Genomic DNA, 16,486 nt, shown 5'->3' with positions numbered 1-16,486 from the left:
CCCTCCAGCTGCAGCTGAGTCCTGTATTGATCCATACAGCCATGTCTCCATGAAGCATAAAATGGAAGATGAGGGAAAAAAAACTTTGTTTTTCTCCACCAGTGGCTGAAGTTTATCCAGTTTGCTTCACAGTGAACGCACAGTGGAATGAAATATCCGTGGTAGCGGTGTGCAAAGTCCAAGCCGGCGGGGATGCAGAAGTGCACCAGCGTGTTACTGCACAGATAAAGGTTTCACTAGAATGTCCAATAATTCCACAGATGAGGAAAAACAGGAAATAAAATCACAAAGTTGGGGTCATGTTTACAATGATACTCTTTTCATGTACATAATACCAGTTGTTCAAGACAGTTTTGAAAAAATAGTCCTTTCTTTAACTGCAAAAATACTTAAACAATGAAATCTTTTATTTCTAAAGTTCTGCCCTTCTTTGGTCACACCCAGTCCTCCAATGCAATCACTTACATAGAAGCTGAGAAATAAAGGTCAAGCGCTATAAATAGGCCACAAGTAGGGAAGGAATTGTTATTGGCTTGGCCATAGAAGGTTAATGCTAACCCCTACATGCAAGCATTTCTCTTTCAGTAAGTAGTAGATAAGGCATGTGGTGATATTGAAGTGTAAGCTATCAAAGAATGGATTAGCCACCCCGGGTGATATTACAAGAACATCAGTTATCAGGTCAATGAGGGTGAAAATGCAGAAAATAACGTCTGTGTGTGCAAGGAGTGAAAGATTTGATATACACATTAACGTACATATTTTATTACGGAAGTAAACGTATGAAGCTAAAGTTGATTGGGTGTTAGGTTATATAAGGTTCAGACACGCGGCCATTTCACGCTGCATAAATTGTAGAAAAGCACCCATTGAGCTTCAATACAGGCTGCAAGAAAAACACGAGAGGCCTACACAAACATCACAGAAAACCTGTAGTTTATATCCTCATTGAGGAATATTTGTGCTCGGCAAGGCGATCCCTCCAGCATCTTTTAGTACGGCCAATGTAGAAAAAGCCCTCCTAACGTGGACAAGACAGGTGGTGTATGACTATTGTTCCATTGCCGTTAACAAAAACACTTTCTGTCTGTGTTGACATCAGTAAAACATTTCGTTGGCACAACATTAGCGCTGTGAAGGTGATGCATACAATTAAAAAGGTGCCAAACAGTAAACCAAGTACCTTTTTTTATCTGCTGGAAGATACGAATGCATGAGCCTGCCAAATGGGCTGTTCTCTGTAAGGTGCCGGGGATGAAAATATTTTGAGGTTATGTAATAAAAATAGCTAAATCCAAGACATGTATGCTGTGCTCAGAGTAGGTAGAGAGCCTATAGTATTGAGATTAATAGAGTTCAGATATTAAGAAAATCTAAAAGTTCCGGAAATTAACAACACGTCATCAATATAGTGGCCATGGCAAGTAATACAATTATGAAAAGGGTTAACAGGAGTCAGAACATATTCTTTTTTCCACAAGCCCCAAAAATGTCCAGCATAATAAGCAGAAAAACAGGAGCCCATACGGAGCCCAATCTTTTGTCTATATATATATTTCATCCATAAAGAAAAACACATCATTGTGAATGACCCAGTCTGTCAATTTCAACAGAAATCAGATGAGAGTGTGGAGTGTTCTCTGTCTGAAAGGTAGTGGCTTAAGGCAAGTAGCCCCTCCTGGTGGTCAATATTTGTATATAAGCTCTCGATGGCCACAGTGACAAGAAAAAGACACCGGACAGCAGTCAGAGTGGCAATCCTATAAAACACATCAGTGGTGTCCTCAATAAAGGATGGAAGTTTTCTTACCAACGGTTTAATTAAGGAATAAATATATTTAGATACCGGTTCTGTAAGAATACCATTACATGATATAACAGCAATAACAGGATGTTTAACACATCGAGTGCCTCTTTACGCAGAGCATCAAACTTACATGTCCAACATGGGATTGCTGTCAAGTCTTTGATTATATTTGGTTTAGAGTTGGCAACGAGACTCTTTAATATACTTGGATAACACAACTAAAGCTCCATCCTTATCCCCCAGACGAATGATCATCCTGATTATAGAGTTTAATCAAGGCTAAGCGCTCTTTGTTAGATAATTAGGATTTGGGAGTGAAAGTGTAAGCATTTAAAAATATGATAACCTCAAAGTCCACTTACTTAGTTAACGTAATGAGCGCTGGGTTGGATACCGTGGGGGAATCAGTATTTTTAGGGATAACCACATGAGGAAAATTATGTGTGTGGCCAGCATTTTTTGAAGTACCATGTTTTGAGATGGAGATTGCGGTAAAAGCGGAATAAATCCACTCTAGCGTCGAGAGCACTGGTGTTGTTAGTAAGGCCAGAAGACAAACCTTAGTAGAAGCATATCCATGGTTAATCAAAACTGCTTGTAACTGCCTTGATTGTCAGTTCTACAGGATGGACAGAAGTCCTCCAACTAAAGTACAAAGTGTGACAAGGTTTAAACACTACATTAGAGGCTTTGGCTTTGAGTGCTCAAAAGTGGTGGCTGGCTTTTAAACCCACCTGAGAGGATGGAGCACTCACTGTCCCTCAGGTGCTATTTTTACTGTTCAAAAGCCTGGTGAAAACTGCAGGCTTGATGCCTTAGTCATTCATCAGAGCTTAGAAGGCTCAAACTGAGGCAACAGGACAGCAGAGAAATATTGATACGGCGTATAAAAACCTTCAGCTTATTTTTTCATTCCTTTTTTCCTTAATTGTAGGACATGGTTCCATTCCTGGACATGCTTTCAGGGGATCTGGTGAGCCGCTTCCCTAACATCGAGCCAAATAATGGAGAACAGCTCTCACGTCAGCTACAGGTGTGCATAAACGCAGCCCATTGTCAAGTCCATTGTCAAGTCCTGTCAAGACCTGCTCATGGAGGGAGACATGTCCCAAGAACGGGTCGTGCTCCCAGACCTAAAGCTTTGACTTGAGGGGCTGTCATTTGTATCTGACACACGGAATGATTTTTTTTCTTTCTTCAGAGACCGTGATGTGGCTAGTCTCGCCAGAGCCCAAGGACCTATTCCCACAGCTCAGGCTGACAGATGCTGATGACGAGAGGCTGCTCTCTGCCCTCAAACTGGGGAGACAGGGTTCAATGTTTATCTTTTTATTTCACTTGCCCGGTCAGGCCAGTGGGTCAGAAATCTATTTGCCCCTATACAAATTGGATTATTTATTAGTCGCGAGATGGCTCTACATCCATCATCAGCTCCGGGAAAAACTGATGTGTTTAATTATTCATGTACCTCTTACCACAGGTGAGTTGCTAGATTCACTTTACTTCTAAGGCATTTCAAATTTTAGTATCACAAAATAAGAGAGAACTACAAAAATTGTTTGATCCAAGCAAGCTATTAAACGTGTGAACTACCACTGCACCGATCAAAAATGCTCTTGACCACAGACAATACAGCTGTAAGCTTTACTTGTATGCTTGTCATTTTGGTCTATAGACCAGTAAGCGACCTTCAAGTAGAACTGCAGCACATGACGATATGGAACAATATGAAGACCGTACGTGTACAGAGCAGTTGACACTTAACCATGAACAGCATTTTTCTAATACCTCACAGAGACACTCTGTTTTCACTGCCCTTTTCACACACAAAGAGGTGTAAAGATGTCGCGGATAAATGTGGAGAAGGTGCAAGATAAAGACGCTGCAGGCTACATTAACCAGGGTCAAGAGTTCAGTTATCCCTGGAGTCAAGACAAGACTTTCAAACTTCCTCAAAACACACAGCGAAGTAACAATATGCTGTTTGTATGCAGCTTTCTAACTTTGATGCTCCTGCTTCTAAATTCAGAAGTTGTAAATTCAATATGATGCATTTACAGCCGAGTGCTTGGAGGATAAAAAACATCTATATAAATCTCATTGTAATCCATTCCCCCACACACATGACAATACACACACTATATTCGTGGACAGACAATGGCTTGCGCCATAAATCCCCCTGAGTAAGATATTAATCCCATTTGATCTTATCTTCAATTCAATCAAAGGCATAATAGACAATAAAGCTTCTGTCCTTCATTTATTTTTTATAATTAAGGTTTCAAAATATGTCATGACTATAGCCTGATGTAATTTTCGATTCATTAATCAATGTAAGGGATAAAAGGATGTGCAGTGTCTTTTGATGAATCACTTTTTCCACACCCAGCCAGAGACAACATCATATTGCGTAATTAGCTTTGGCTTTTATAGATGCAGCCTAGCTGTCCGTGTGTGTGTGTGTGTGTGTGTGTGTGCGTGTGTGTGTAAATGTGTGTTCGTCTAAGTGGAGTGGTTTTTTGAGGGTTGAGCATAATCTGGCTTGACGCAAATGTTAATAATCAAAACCTGCATCAGCACTGTGTGCGTGCGTGTCATTGGCCTTGTGTATGTAGCTGTGTGGAGGGGGTCTGTCAATCTACACCGTATGCTAAATTGACCATGTTAATACTTGTTTAGGTGTCAGATGCTGCATCACACTGACAAAATATGAGTGCTGACAGGAAAGACAGGGAATGATATGCTCAGTTTTTCAAAAATTCAGTTCAAGTACAATCGGGGCTAGACTCGAGCACCTGTTGTCGGTGTTTTTCCTGCTGGGAGTAATTTGTGCGTCTGCTTTGACCACTGACTGGACAGACATGGATGATAAATACAAGTCCAAACTGTCACCTGCGGTTGATTTTTGGGCAGGGATGTATCTGGTGACAATTGGTAAGTACGTTGCTTACTTATTCTATTTCAATATGTCAACTTGTCTGTAAGATTAATACTTTCAGCTTGCGTAGATCTATTTTAGGATTCTGAAAAAGTGATACTCTTTCATGTGGCTGCGGGCAGGGAGCTTAAACCCAGAAATGACTAATGAGAAATTAGCTGTTTAAATTCTAGGTTTGCTTGCCCTCTTCGCTGCAGGTCAAGAGACACATCGAGATGCATGATGTCATTGTCAAAGTCCCTTCCCCTCAGTCTTATGAGCTCCCCATTTTGTGTACGCAATATCATTAGTTTGATTTACTTCAGCAGAATGAACATAGAGTAAACACTGATGTGGGTACATGTGCACAAATATCCTTTGAAGCATCCCGGTTATGTTTTGTGCCTGTAAACACCTGACTTCAGAAACCTGGATGAGCCCTGATCCTGGTTTTGAGAAACCTGAATATGCTAGCTGAAGTCCTCCGATAGAAACCAGGACACCGTGGCGTGTGGACACCTTATCCACGTTTCTGATCACTGATTGCTGAGGAAGCAACCCACACAGAAACAACACAAATAATCCAAATCCAGAATACTGTTATGACCAGGTTTCTCATGCTCCATGTCAATGCCATATCCCGAATATAATCAACGCCAGGGTTCTAATGTGCATGTAATTGTACTCAGTGAAAACTGTGTTACTGTTCTTCTACAAATTGACTGATACTGACAGGTTAGATACTATCCGCTAGCTCTCTGTGCCCGAACACAGAAGTGTGTGTCTCTGTGTGCGTGTGTGCAAATGTATACCTGCAAGGGAAGTTCGGCCACTTCGCTTCCTCTCCTGCTAGCTTTGCATTCAATGAACGATGACTTCACACGCCTGCAACTGGTAAGCCGTGTTGCCATGTCCCTTGGTGTTGTTGTGAAGACCAAAATAGGTCATCCAGCTCCCAGCTGGAGCATCAGTCCACAGGCCATTTTTGGGGAGATCTGGAGTAAGATAAGGATCATCTATCACTGAAGATATTCACGTTCAGCAGCTGCATTTATCTAAAAATATCCTTGAAGTTGAGATAACTTCACCAAATAATCTAAAACCTGCAGAAACCAATATTCACCATGTTAACATTGAAACTCATGTCATACTGTGTAAAGCTCACTGTGCCAAAATCACAGCTCTATGGCTCTTCTTGCAGCAAATGACTGGAATATGAAAACAACCGTAGATGAATAATATCAGGGCTTGAATTGGACCAGGACTCAACCAACAGGGCTGAGTGCTGGCAACTAAAATATGTCCCTAACCTGGGATCTGTACTACTTATTACTACCTCCTGCTAAAGTTACAACATGCAAATATCTGTCAAAGGGGGAAAATCATGTGAAATTCCATCAAATGATGAACGATCTTCAATTGAGCTGCTGTGACCTGCCCTGTCGCTAGCTTCACTTGCCACCAGCAGTGCACACCACACTGCAGAATACAAACATTACAATCACTGCAGGTGGTCAACATTTCATTTCATGCAGCCTAGTCATACTAAGTCCTCTCATGTAGGATTAAGAGCTGTGGCTTGAAGATTGAAGCTATGCCGTTTATTTTTTGGTTCAAACTCAAACACTGATACACAGGCAGTTCTAAATATCACAATAAATATACAGGTATTTTTCTAAACCCACTATACTGTCAAATGACAAAAACTGAATAAAAATGACTGCAATGCTCACAAAACATGAACTGTCTTCTGTCTAAATATGCAGTATTATCTCAGTGCACCGTGGTAGCGTTACTCTCAGTCAACATACAAAAACCGAACGCTACACCTCAGCAACAGTTAACCAGCGTTAGCGTCCTTTAGCCGACTCTGGTAATAATTAAAACAATATTCAATTAGAAAGGTAAGAAGCTAACGTTTAGGTTAACAGGAAGTGTGGCTATCATTCGGGAAAAGCTAGCCAATTACACTACCTTATTAAACTACTTCATGATACAGAAACATGCTGGAAGTTAAATGGTGCCCTTAGTAAGTGGAAGCATTGACCCAACTCACTAATAAACAAGACCTTAATGACAGGGACTACCTGAACAAGTATTTCAAACAGATGTTTGCACTAATTGAAGGAAGCTGCGTTCCCAAATATAGCTCAAAGGCTGTGTGCTCCCCCTACTGGAGACATGTTGTAATAAAACATAAAAAAAATGTGGCTTTTCTTAGAGAGTCATTTAGAGTTACATTCATTGAGTGGTCAGAGAGAAGACTCCACATGAGTGCTAATGTAGCTCCCTAATCTGCTGGATGCCCTTTTTCACCAAACACTTAAGCCATCTGACCGCCTTTTGTGATCTTTTTTACCCCCATTGTGCCTCCCAAAAAAAATCAATTAATGCAACTTTAAGGGTTGACTCAGGAAGCACACTGAGTCAAAATCCAATAAAAGGGATTTGCTTTGAAGTGCCTTACAGTTTTAGTCTTTAAATCCTGCAAAATCATGTCTGATCCTTCGAATTGGTTTCGGCCACTTGTGAATAAGCACGGGACGATATTGTTGATGGCAGGCTGTCGAACATTTTTGCTGATACTGAGGCAACGGTGTGCATATTTAATTCACAGTCAGCATGTGTTCAACACAGACTACCAGCGAAAATCCCCATTTCAGCGCCACCAGAAAGGGACCAGTTCTAAATTCAAGCTTTTTTATTATTCCATCATTCTGTTCGCTACCTTATAATCCTTCTGGTGTGAAACAAGTAGAACAGGGCTTTCAACCAGACGGCCGATGTTCGACACCACTTAATGTTTTTATGGTGGGTTTCTAAACTGTTCTTGACAGTTTTCTTGAACCTAATTTCGTGGTTTTGTTGCCTAAACCTAACACTGTACGTAGTTATTTTAAGGCCAACAATGATGTTTTCCCTCAACCTTAACTGAGTGGTTTTGTTACCATAACCTAATTTTCTTTTTTAATGTAAGGGACACGAAAAAAATAAAGAATAAACAGACATTTTGCATCCCTGTACACGAAAACCAGTAGATTGCATTTTTGTGACTGTTTCCCAAACTGCCGTGCGACCGCGTTGCCACAGTACAGTAAATGAGTTGATCCCAAGCCAGAGGCACATATGCAACAACAGCTGCTGTTTGTGATTGCTGTTCATTCCTGATGAATTGGTCTTGAAACACAACCACAAGAGCCTCTCGCCAGTCCCTGTCGGCACGACTTGCCACATCACCCGGCAGAAGGGTTGAAGCCAAGTAAGGGATCGATTGTTTGCATACGGAGACTAAATCAGTCACACGCTGGAGAGTTAGTCCACTAAGCCTTCAAGTGAAGAGGCATGGAATCAATCTGCAACACACACTCAACAATCCACTGGAGGTTTTCCATCATGGTGCATTTGGTTTCCACTGAATTCATCATCATATATTACATGTTTCCTTCATCTTAGTTGTTTGTCAAATTAAACATCTCAAAATGAACAACATGTAAATATGGAAATGTTCCCAGTGAAGAAGAGTGACTGATTCGATTGGGATTTTTCTGTTTAGTTTCATGTTGCATAAGCACAGTGCTTTAGTTTGTCAGCCTTACTGAAGGGTTGACCTCGTTAACCACAGAGATTTAGGATGTTGGGCCACATTCATTATATTTTTACAAAACCCCGCAGGCATTGAGGGACAAACTAACCACCTAGAGGAGACCTCACCGCTTGTTAATGTGAGAATAAAACTATTTATTTAATAGATGTTTTGGAGTTCCCTGCACGAGACCGTCTGAGCCGGCCCCAGTTAGCAGCACCGTGTCACAGATGGCGGTTCCCTCCTGCGAGATGAGCACCACAGAAAGTGAATTTGAACCAGGACACTCGCACAGTGATTGGACGGATGAGAGATAAAAGCATGAACGAGTAATGATGATGCATACACATCAGCAAGTGTCCGTTCACACAGCATTGTGTTGAGTCAATCTTCCAGACTTTTTAAGGTAAATGCCAGAGAGAAAAATATCTTGAGAGATGGTAAAGCATGAACAATAGGTTCATATTAAGCTGCATGCGCCTCGTCCATTCACTGAAAATGTCATTACTTCTTTGGACGTATCCTTGTAGATAAGTGCTTCAGCGATCAGATCTCAGTCGGGTTGTTGCTGTGGCTCACAGATAAGACATTCAGTTGTTTGGTATTCTCCTTGAGAAAAACAACATTCCAATGTACAATCTGTGAACGGCTTGAATATCCAAACATGAGAAAGATTATCAACTCTTGAGATAAAAACATGGAGCTGCATTCTTGAATTTTGTATTCAGCATGCACAAGCAACATTTCCAATGCTCTTCACTTCGGGCAGTTACGATATAGGTCTGCAGCTCAAAGCACTTATTCATGTACACAATTGTCACAAATCTGCTAATAGAAAGCATCGACGTCTTGTTTGAGTCAAAATGATCATAAAGTTTATGAATAAGGTACGAATGCAGAGCACTCATGTCGAGGTTGCTCTGGGAGAGAAAAATCCATTAGGACTACTTTGGGGACAAAAAGCTGACATGCTTTTTTCACAGATTAAAAGGACTGTTTAAATAATGAACACATGTCAGCACAATATTGCATTTTGTCAATCAAATCCCCATAAGCTCACTTAAGAGAGAGAAATTATGTATCGGAGGTTGAACCCCAAACACATCAAGCAATCTCACTAATGGAGAAGGCATGGTCATACTAGCAGTCCATTTGTAATTAATAGTCAATTCTATTTTTAGAATTGCATGCAATGTAAAAAAAAAAAAAATGTCATATTGAATAATTGTTTTTTACAATTATTGGTTACCTGCTTTAAAAATTGTAGATACGGTTCACGGTAAATTTGCGGAACCCAGCAATCTACCGTCTTCACCTTTCTTTCTATCAAAAAATCTATGCTGCACTTATGGTCACATATGAATGAAACATGCACAACATGTGGTAGATGTGTGAACATTTCTGCCTGTTTAGCTAAATTAAGGCAGTTTTATTTTACACATATTTATTGTGTTCTGTTTTCTCTATGAGATGTATATTTTGGGTTATGCACTTATTGTCTTTTTTGTAGAGAAATAAATGATACCAGTCTCATATATGTATGGTAAATGTGAAGCCACAGCATTTAAACACTTTAAAGAGACAAGATGTAGTGTGTTTATTCGTGAGATTTAGAGCTGCTTTATTCTTCGCAAAATGTGTTACTATTCCTTCATTTGTGTTGTTATAGAATGAGAATGAATATTCAAGTGCAGGGATCCCGATAAGTGCTTGGCGAGATTCGAGGACGCCATATACAACAGCCTGTTTTCATACATGAAAAGAAAACTATTGTCGGGGTTGATACATACAGTCTGGTAGGTGTACAATGGGAAGGTTGAGGCGTGGACCCACCAGGGGAAAACAGAAAATTATTTATGATCACTGGCGGCAGGTTTATTCACAAACAGTCGGCCTCCAAGCACTACAGCGACTGAGGAGGTCAAGGGGAATAGCAACGATTGTTCAGTGTGAAAAGAGGGGAGGGCAGCATCAGAATTTTACATCAAGTCTGCTTATTTTTTTAAGAATCACTATGAATCACTGTTGTCCCCAGCACACACCGTCACTGGACAAAACATGTGTGATCGTATTTTATTTGATATTTGATATGTTATATTTGATCCCTATAGTCGTAACCTAAATTTGCACTATTTTATGTCTTAGATTCTCTTTTTTGAAGAGAGCATGAGATCTAAAATGTTCATGATGTCACTTGTTTCTCCATCCTATTCTTTCCTGCAGCTGTCCTGTCTATCATTGGGAATATGGCAGTCCTGGTCAGTGCAGCTCGTCGCGCCGCCCTGCTCAAAGCTCCCGAGCTGCTGACGGTGAACTTGGCCGTAACGGACATCGGCATGGCCCTCAGCATGTATCCTCTGTCCATTGCTTCAGCTTTCAACCACGCGTGGATTGGAGGGGACAGCTCTTGCCTCTACTACGGCCTGATGGGCATGGTCTTCAGCATAACCAGCATCATGACTCTGGCTGTGATGGGGATGGTCAGGTACCTGGTAACAGGAAGTCCACCAACCACAGGTATAGTGCAATCTCACATGGGATTTAGAGGAGATCAGAGTGTTTAAATGAATACCAGCTGGCATCACAAAATCAATGCAGCTAAGATTGAGCACACAATCTTATCAAAGGCCACAACCGTTTTATCTTAGTCGCCTTGAAGCCTTTCATATTGTCATTAATTATAAACCATTCCAGCGTACTGTACTGACAAGGATTATTGATGAGATCAATCACATAATTAGCCAAAGTAATTTAGCAGTCAGTACCTGATTGATCTTCAGCCATGACTTATTGATCTGCTATCGGTTGACTAACCCCGTGTGTCAAATCTTTGTAAAACTCGCTGTGTAATAAGAAGTCAGATAAAATAAGATAGACATTTTTAATCCTGAAGGAAATTCTTGTGCCAGAGTTTCAATAGAGATTACAAAAGAAGAATAGCAGGAAAAAAACAATAGAATAAAAATATAAACACACATCACTGAGGGTTTCATTCTTGTAAGGCAGTTGGTTTTAACAGGATCCCGACTGACACTACACTGATGTTCTTTTTTAAGTAATGTTGGACAGAACATATGACATATTCTGTAATGACCTTAAGTGCAGCAAATAGCCTTACATTCAAATGAAGTGTTCCTTATCTTACACAGCTTTAATATCTGCCTATTATCTCTTTACCTATGCCTTTATATATCAATGTACTTCATGCTGCAGATTCCCTTGTGGGCTTTCAGTAGTCGGAGGTTCATAAATCATAAAACGACAAAGTCATCCTTACATAAGAGCCTTTCATGGTCATTTACACAACGGGGAATAAAGCAGAAGAGCAGTCCGCGCCAGCGCGCTAATTGGTGCACTGTTAGGAGGCAAGTTGCATGCAAGTAAACACATAATGGAGCTTTGGACCGAAGGTTATTTATTCATTTGATTATTGTGTGTACATAAAGGAAGGAGGCAGCCTGTGAACGGCTCCACAATCGGATCTGAAAAAGCCACTGAGCTTCACACATCCACTAGTATTACTCACAAATAACGCTCTGATACCCTGATGATTGAGTGCTCCTTTATCAGAGCCAACTAGATGAGCAAGTAAAGTTTTCGATCAATGGCGTTTGGTGTTAGTTAAGGCAGATAATCACACTTGCATCAGCCACCATTAGCGCTAGCTGCTTCACGCTTCACAATCACTATGTCAGTAATGAGCTGCTTGGCTACCAGCCGACCGCTTACTCCCAGTCACATTCATGCAGATCTGCAGCGTGGCCATTATGACGCAGCCCAGAATCCATCAGAATTACGCCCGTATTGGATGATCTTGCATACACGATTTAAAGGACAAGTGTGTGGGATTTAGTGCCATCTAGTGGTGAGGTTACAGATTGCATCTAACTGAATACCCCCCTTCAGCCTGCATCAGACTCTTCATTACATGCTGCCCCACCGAGTGTGTGACACAAACAATTGCTGCCTAGCGGCTTTATGGTGCAAACACCATACAGCATAGTCCAAAATATACCGCATACAAATACAACAGTGCCATAAAATTGACCCTGCTGAATCTAAAATTCGTTTGTGCACAGGTATCAAGTTTCAGAGGAAAACCATCAGTATTGTGATCAGTGCGATCTGGCTGTATGCCAGCCTGTGGGCCTTGTTTCCTCTGCTGGGCTGGGGCAGCTATGGGCCAGAGCCGTTTGGACTTGCCTGCTCGATAGACTGGAACAGCTATGGGAAGTCCCTGAACCACTCCACTTTCATCATGACTCTGTCTGTGCTCTGCACATTCCTCCCCTGTCTTGTCATCCTCTTCACCTATTTTGGCATTGCGTGGAAGCTGCACAGGGCCTACCAATCCATCCGGAGCAACGACTTTCAATGCGGCAATGTGGAGAAGAAAATCACTCTTGTAAGTATGAGACAATCAATAACATATTGACCTTCAGTTTGCTTTCCCTGATTGAAACATCATTTGTGAAATGCGGATAATGACTAAAAGGCCTTTGTACTGAACTGTAATTAAAGACAATGGATGTGTGAGTTGCAAAAATGTATATTCATATTCATATTCACTCTTAGCAACAAATAATGTAGCGTTTTTTAAATCAGCACAACCTGCTTTACAGAAGCAAGCAGTAAAAGAGATATAATACCTATATACTACATATATATATACACACATACATATATATATATATATATGTATACTATATATATATGGAAGACATTTCTGTAGATCTGTCTGTATAATGTTCTTTTGAATATTTATATAAAGCTGAATATTTATAGACATCACATCACACTATGACTAGAGCGATGTTCAGGCTTTATCTGGGCAAAGCAGTATTTGACAGGCGTACGGATCTACTTGAATAACGTGGACATAAAGGCGATTTCATTAAGCAGGATTATTGTGTCAACATTGAGTCGATTGAGTTAATGCACAGTTAATAATCACCAACACACAACTAAGACGAAATAGAATAAAGTATAGCTTGGCATGTGAAGGCCCCTGGGAACGGCTGCTCAAAGGATGCAGCCAGCTTTATTTTAGAATTTCCGGCTGCATCAGCTCAGCTCAACCACACACCACTGAACCGCTGGCAGGTTGAACAACCCCTCAGCTGCGTTGTGTTAGTCCATCCCTCAATACTTTCTGACTTCCCTACCATGTCTTTAGCACTCTGCCCCAAGCTCATTCAATCCCACCGAGGACGTAAGCCTCTAATCAGTTTGACATTTTAGTGAATTATTCACATTCTTGCCAAGATTTAGATGAGAAGATTGACACCACTCTCGTGCCTCCATGCTAAATATATATAAGCTACATAATATATAGAGTAGGGGCAAACGGCTAGCCTGGCTCCGTCCAATTCAAAAAAGATTACCAATAAATCAGAATTTTGATGAACATGTTAAACCTCCTAGTCTCGTCATCACTGTTAGGTTGCCAGTGAAGACTCCAGGAAGTCACCGGCTTTTAAGAAACTCCTCCCAAACTGCAAATTGTCATTGTTACTTTTCTGTTTATGTGAATAAACAAACAAGGGCTAATTGTAAATTTTAGGTTTTCCTCTTTACTTTGGACCATTTCCCCTGCTTCCAGCACATTTATGTAAATATAAATATATAAGTTACATCGAGATTTGGCTACAATATTTGATAGAAAGATAGAGTGTTTGTTTTGGTCTTTTAATGGGATTTTTTTGGCAATAAGGGAAATATAGAATATCACCAGATTTATCCTTTAATTCCCTCATGCCTTCCACACCCTTAAAGGTGCAACATTCTGAGCACATCTATGATTGAGGGATTGCCTCCACGCGGCTTTTTACATAGCGAAGGCTGAGCTGGCGGCTAGCAGCTAACGGTGCTAACAGTGTGCAGAGGGTGGGCGCTACACCTGTGCGATGACACTGTCGGTCAGGAAGGCGTTCTCAGCTGTAACCGCCATATGAGCACACAGGGCACCTTTGCCAAGTGGTAGACAGTAGTTGTAGGGTCAGGGATTTCACCTCTATTAAATACAAACACAGTGCTGCTAAAAACCTCCCGTTATATTTTAAGAATGAGGGACATTAGATAAAGAGTAATGCCTCTTGTAAGAATTGCAGAAATCCCAATTTTATCACTTCCTTGAAATGGCACTCCACTTCAGCACAAAGTGTTCTGAGGAATGCTGAGTGCCTCATTATATCTGTAAGCTCTAATGATGTGCCTTATCTAAGCATACAGACGGTATGGGCCCCTTGTGCATTTGCATTTGATGTGTGCATATTCATTAATGTGTGTCAAAGCGCGTGCATTGAATTGATTTTGCTCACGAGTGTCTTTGCAGCAGATTAGAAAATGAAGTCAAAGGTCAGTAGCATATCTATCTGTTGTTAAACTTGGGTCAGGCTGCATGTCAACGTGACTGCAGCAAAATGAGGAGGTCTTGACAAAGATCCGAGGGGAAAGTGTCTCGCTGATCTGCCGATTGTGCTTGACAGAGCGCACAGGGTCGGCCGCTGGTCATCGCTTTCTACACATCTGGGTTCCTGTGAACACAACAGATTTGTTTGTGTTGGAGTGTATGCCCTGTGGATGTGACTATTTACTGTGTGTCTGTGTGTGTGTGTGTGCGTGTGTGCGTGTGTGCTTGTGTGTGTGCGTGTGTTTGAATGCATGTCGGTACCTGTAACGTTCACTTTGTTCTCCCACAGAAATGCATTTTTCTTTCACCAAATAGGTTCCAATTGATTAATTATATATCCGCGAGAGCTGGATTCAACCGTTTCCATTATGAGACGTCGATACATCCGTCTTGATTGTCTGAAAGTCTGCATCTTCACTTATAGAAACGAAGGACACTTGAATAAATTAAATGAATGCCTTTTAGCTACTCGCGAGGCTCTGTCACTCTTTCTCTCCAAACCACTTTCCATCTATGACGTGTTCCATGAATTTACCATTGCATCACCCTGCTCAGCATATACCGCATATATCATATGGAATCACTGAATCGTATACGTGCAGAGGGAGTTATGCTGTCCTGATTATTTGTCGTGCTTGGCATCCATATTCACATGTGAATTCCTTATTTGATGAGAAGATGAGAGTATTAATGAGGTGGAATATTCAGAGGAGGAATTTATTATTCTTATATAAACTGCAATGGAAAATCGTGAGGTGGAAATTGCTCTTTGGAGACGACTGCTGGCCCCTTCCTGTTCATCATGAATCATGTCCCCTTAATTCCTTACATATAATGACAGAAAGTCAAATCCCTCACGGCCGAACAGATAAGCTGTAGCTCATCTCGCCTGACCTCATCGATTTCACTTACCTGAGAACGATGGCCTGCTGTTTTATCTTGGCCTCATAGCTATGGTAACACAAAGATATCTAATTAGATAGATAGATGGATGGATGGATGGATGGATAGATAGATAGATAGATAGATGTCTTGCTGTTTCCTGTTTCCTCTGGTCTGCTTTACTGAACCTCTCGTGCCCTTTTCATTTGCTCTCCTTGCTCCAGATGGCTGTGATGATCAGTTCAGGTTTCCTTTTAGCTTGGACCCCCTACGTGGCCGTCAGCTTCTGGAGCATGTTTCACTCCCAGGAGCAGAACCACATCGCTCCGTTCGTCACCCTGTTACCGTGCCTCTTCGCCAAGAGCTCCACCGTATACAACCCTTTCATATACTTCATCTTCCAGCGCACCTCCTGGCAGGAGCTCCTCCGCCTCCAGAGACAGATGTTTTGTTGTTCGCATCGGGCCAGTTCACCTGCCGAAGGAGGGAAGCTCAAAGGCGAAATGGTAAAAGGTTCTGATTGCACCGTTTTGGAGAATGGGACTGATGGAACCTGTGTGGGTCGAATGGGAGCTCCAGGCTTACAGTCTGTGAGTCAGATGACACCTTTGGACTAATACATGTGATGAAGTCTACATTTTTATTTGGCCGCTTTTCTTAGGCTGTCATTGAAGGATTGGCCTTTTGGAAAATTCCCTTGCCAAGCGCTAGATGAGAGGATCAATTCCACTCTCATGTCTGTATCTATAGAGCAAACAGCCGGTTAGCTTAGCTCAGGCGAAAGACTTGAAACAGCAGGCTTGTTCAATCCAAACGTAACAAAAATCCACCTGCTAGCACCCTTGACGCTCACTAATTAGATCATTACAACGTGATCTCATCCCG

The 16,486-nt window shown here is 41.3% G+C and overlaps 1 protein-coding gene across 1 annotated transcript; it reads left to right on the top strand.

Moving 5' to 3' along the window:
- The first annotated feature begins 4,668 nt into the window (after positions 1-4,668).
- opn8a (opsin 8, group member a) lies at positions 4,669-16,218 on the top strand. Its single transcript, XM_031865925.1, has 4 exons — positions 4,669-4,741; positions 10,531-10,824; positions 12,387-12,712; positions 15,826-16,218. The coding sequence occupies exons 1-4, from the start codon at positions 4,669-4,671 to the stop codon at positions 16,216-16,218; spliced, it is 1,086 nt and encodes a 361-aa protein (XP_031721785.1).
- The last annotated feature ends 268 nt before the right edge of the window (positions 16,219-16,486 follow it).

Source organism: Anarrhichthys ocellatus, unplaced genomic scaffold (genome assembly GCF_004355925.1).
Source record: "Anarrhichthys ocellatus isolate YVR2014 unplaced genomic scaffold, GSC_Weel_1.0 scaffold34, whole genome shotgun sequence".
Classification (NCBI taxonomy): Eukaryota; Metazoa; Chordata; class Actinopteri; order Perciformes; family Anarhichadidae; genus Anarrhichthys; species Anarrhichthys ocellatus.
The sequence above is the reverse complement of the archived record's forward strand: the minus strand, read 5'-3'. Positions and strand labels throughout refer to the sequence as shown.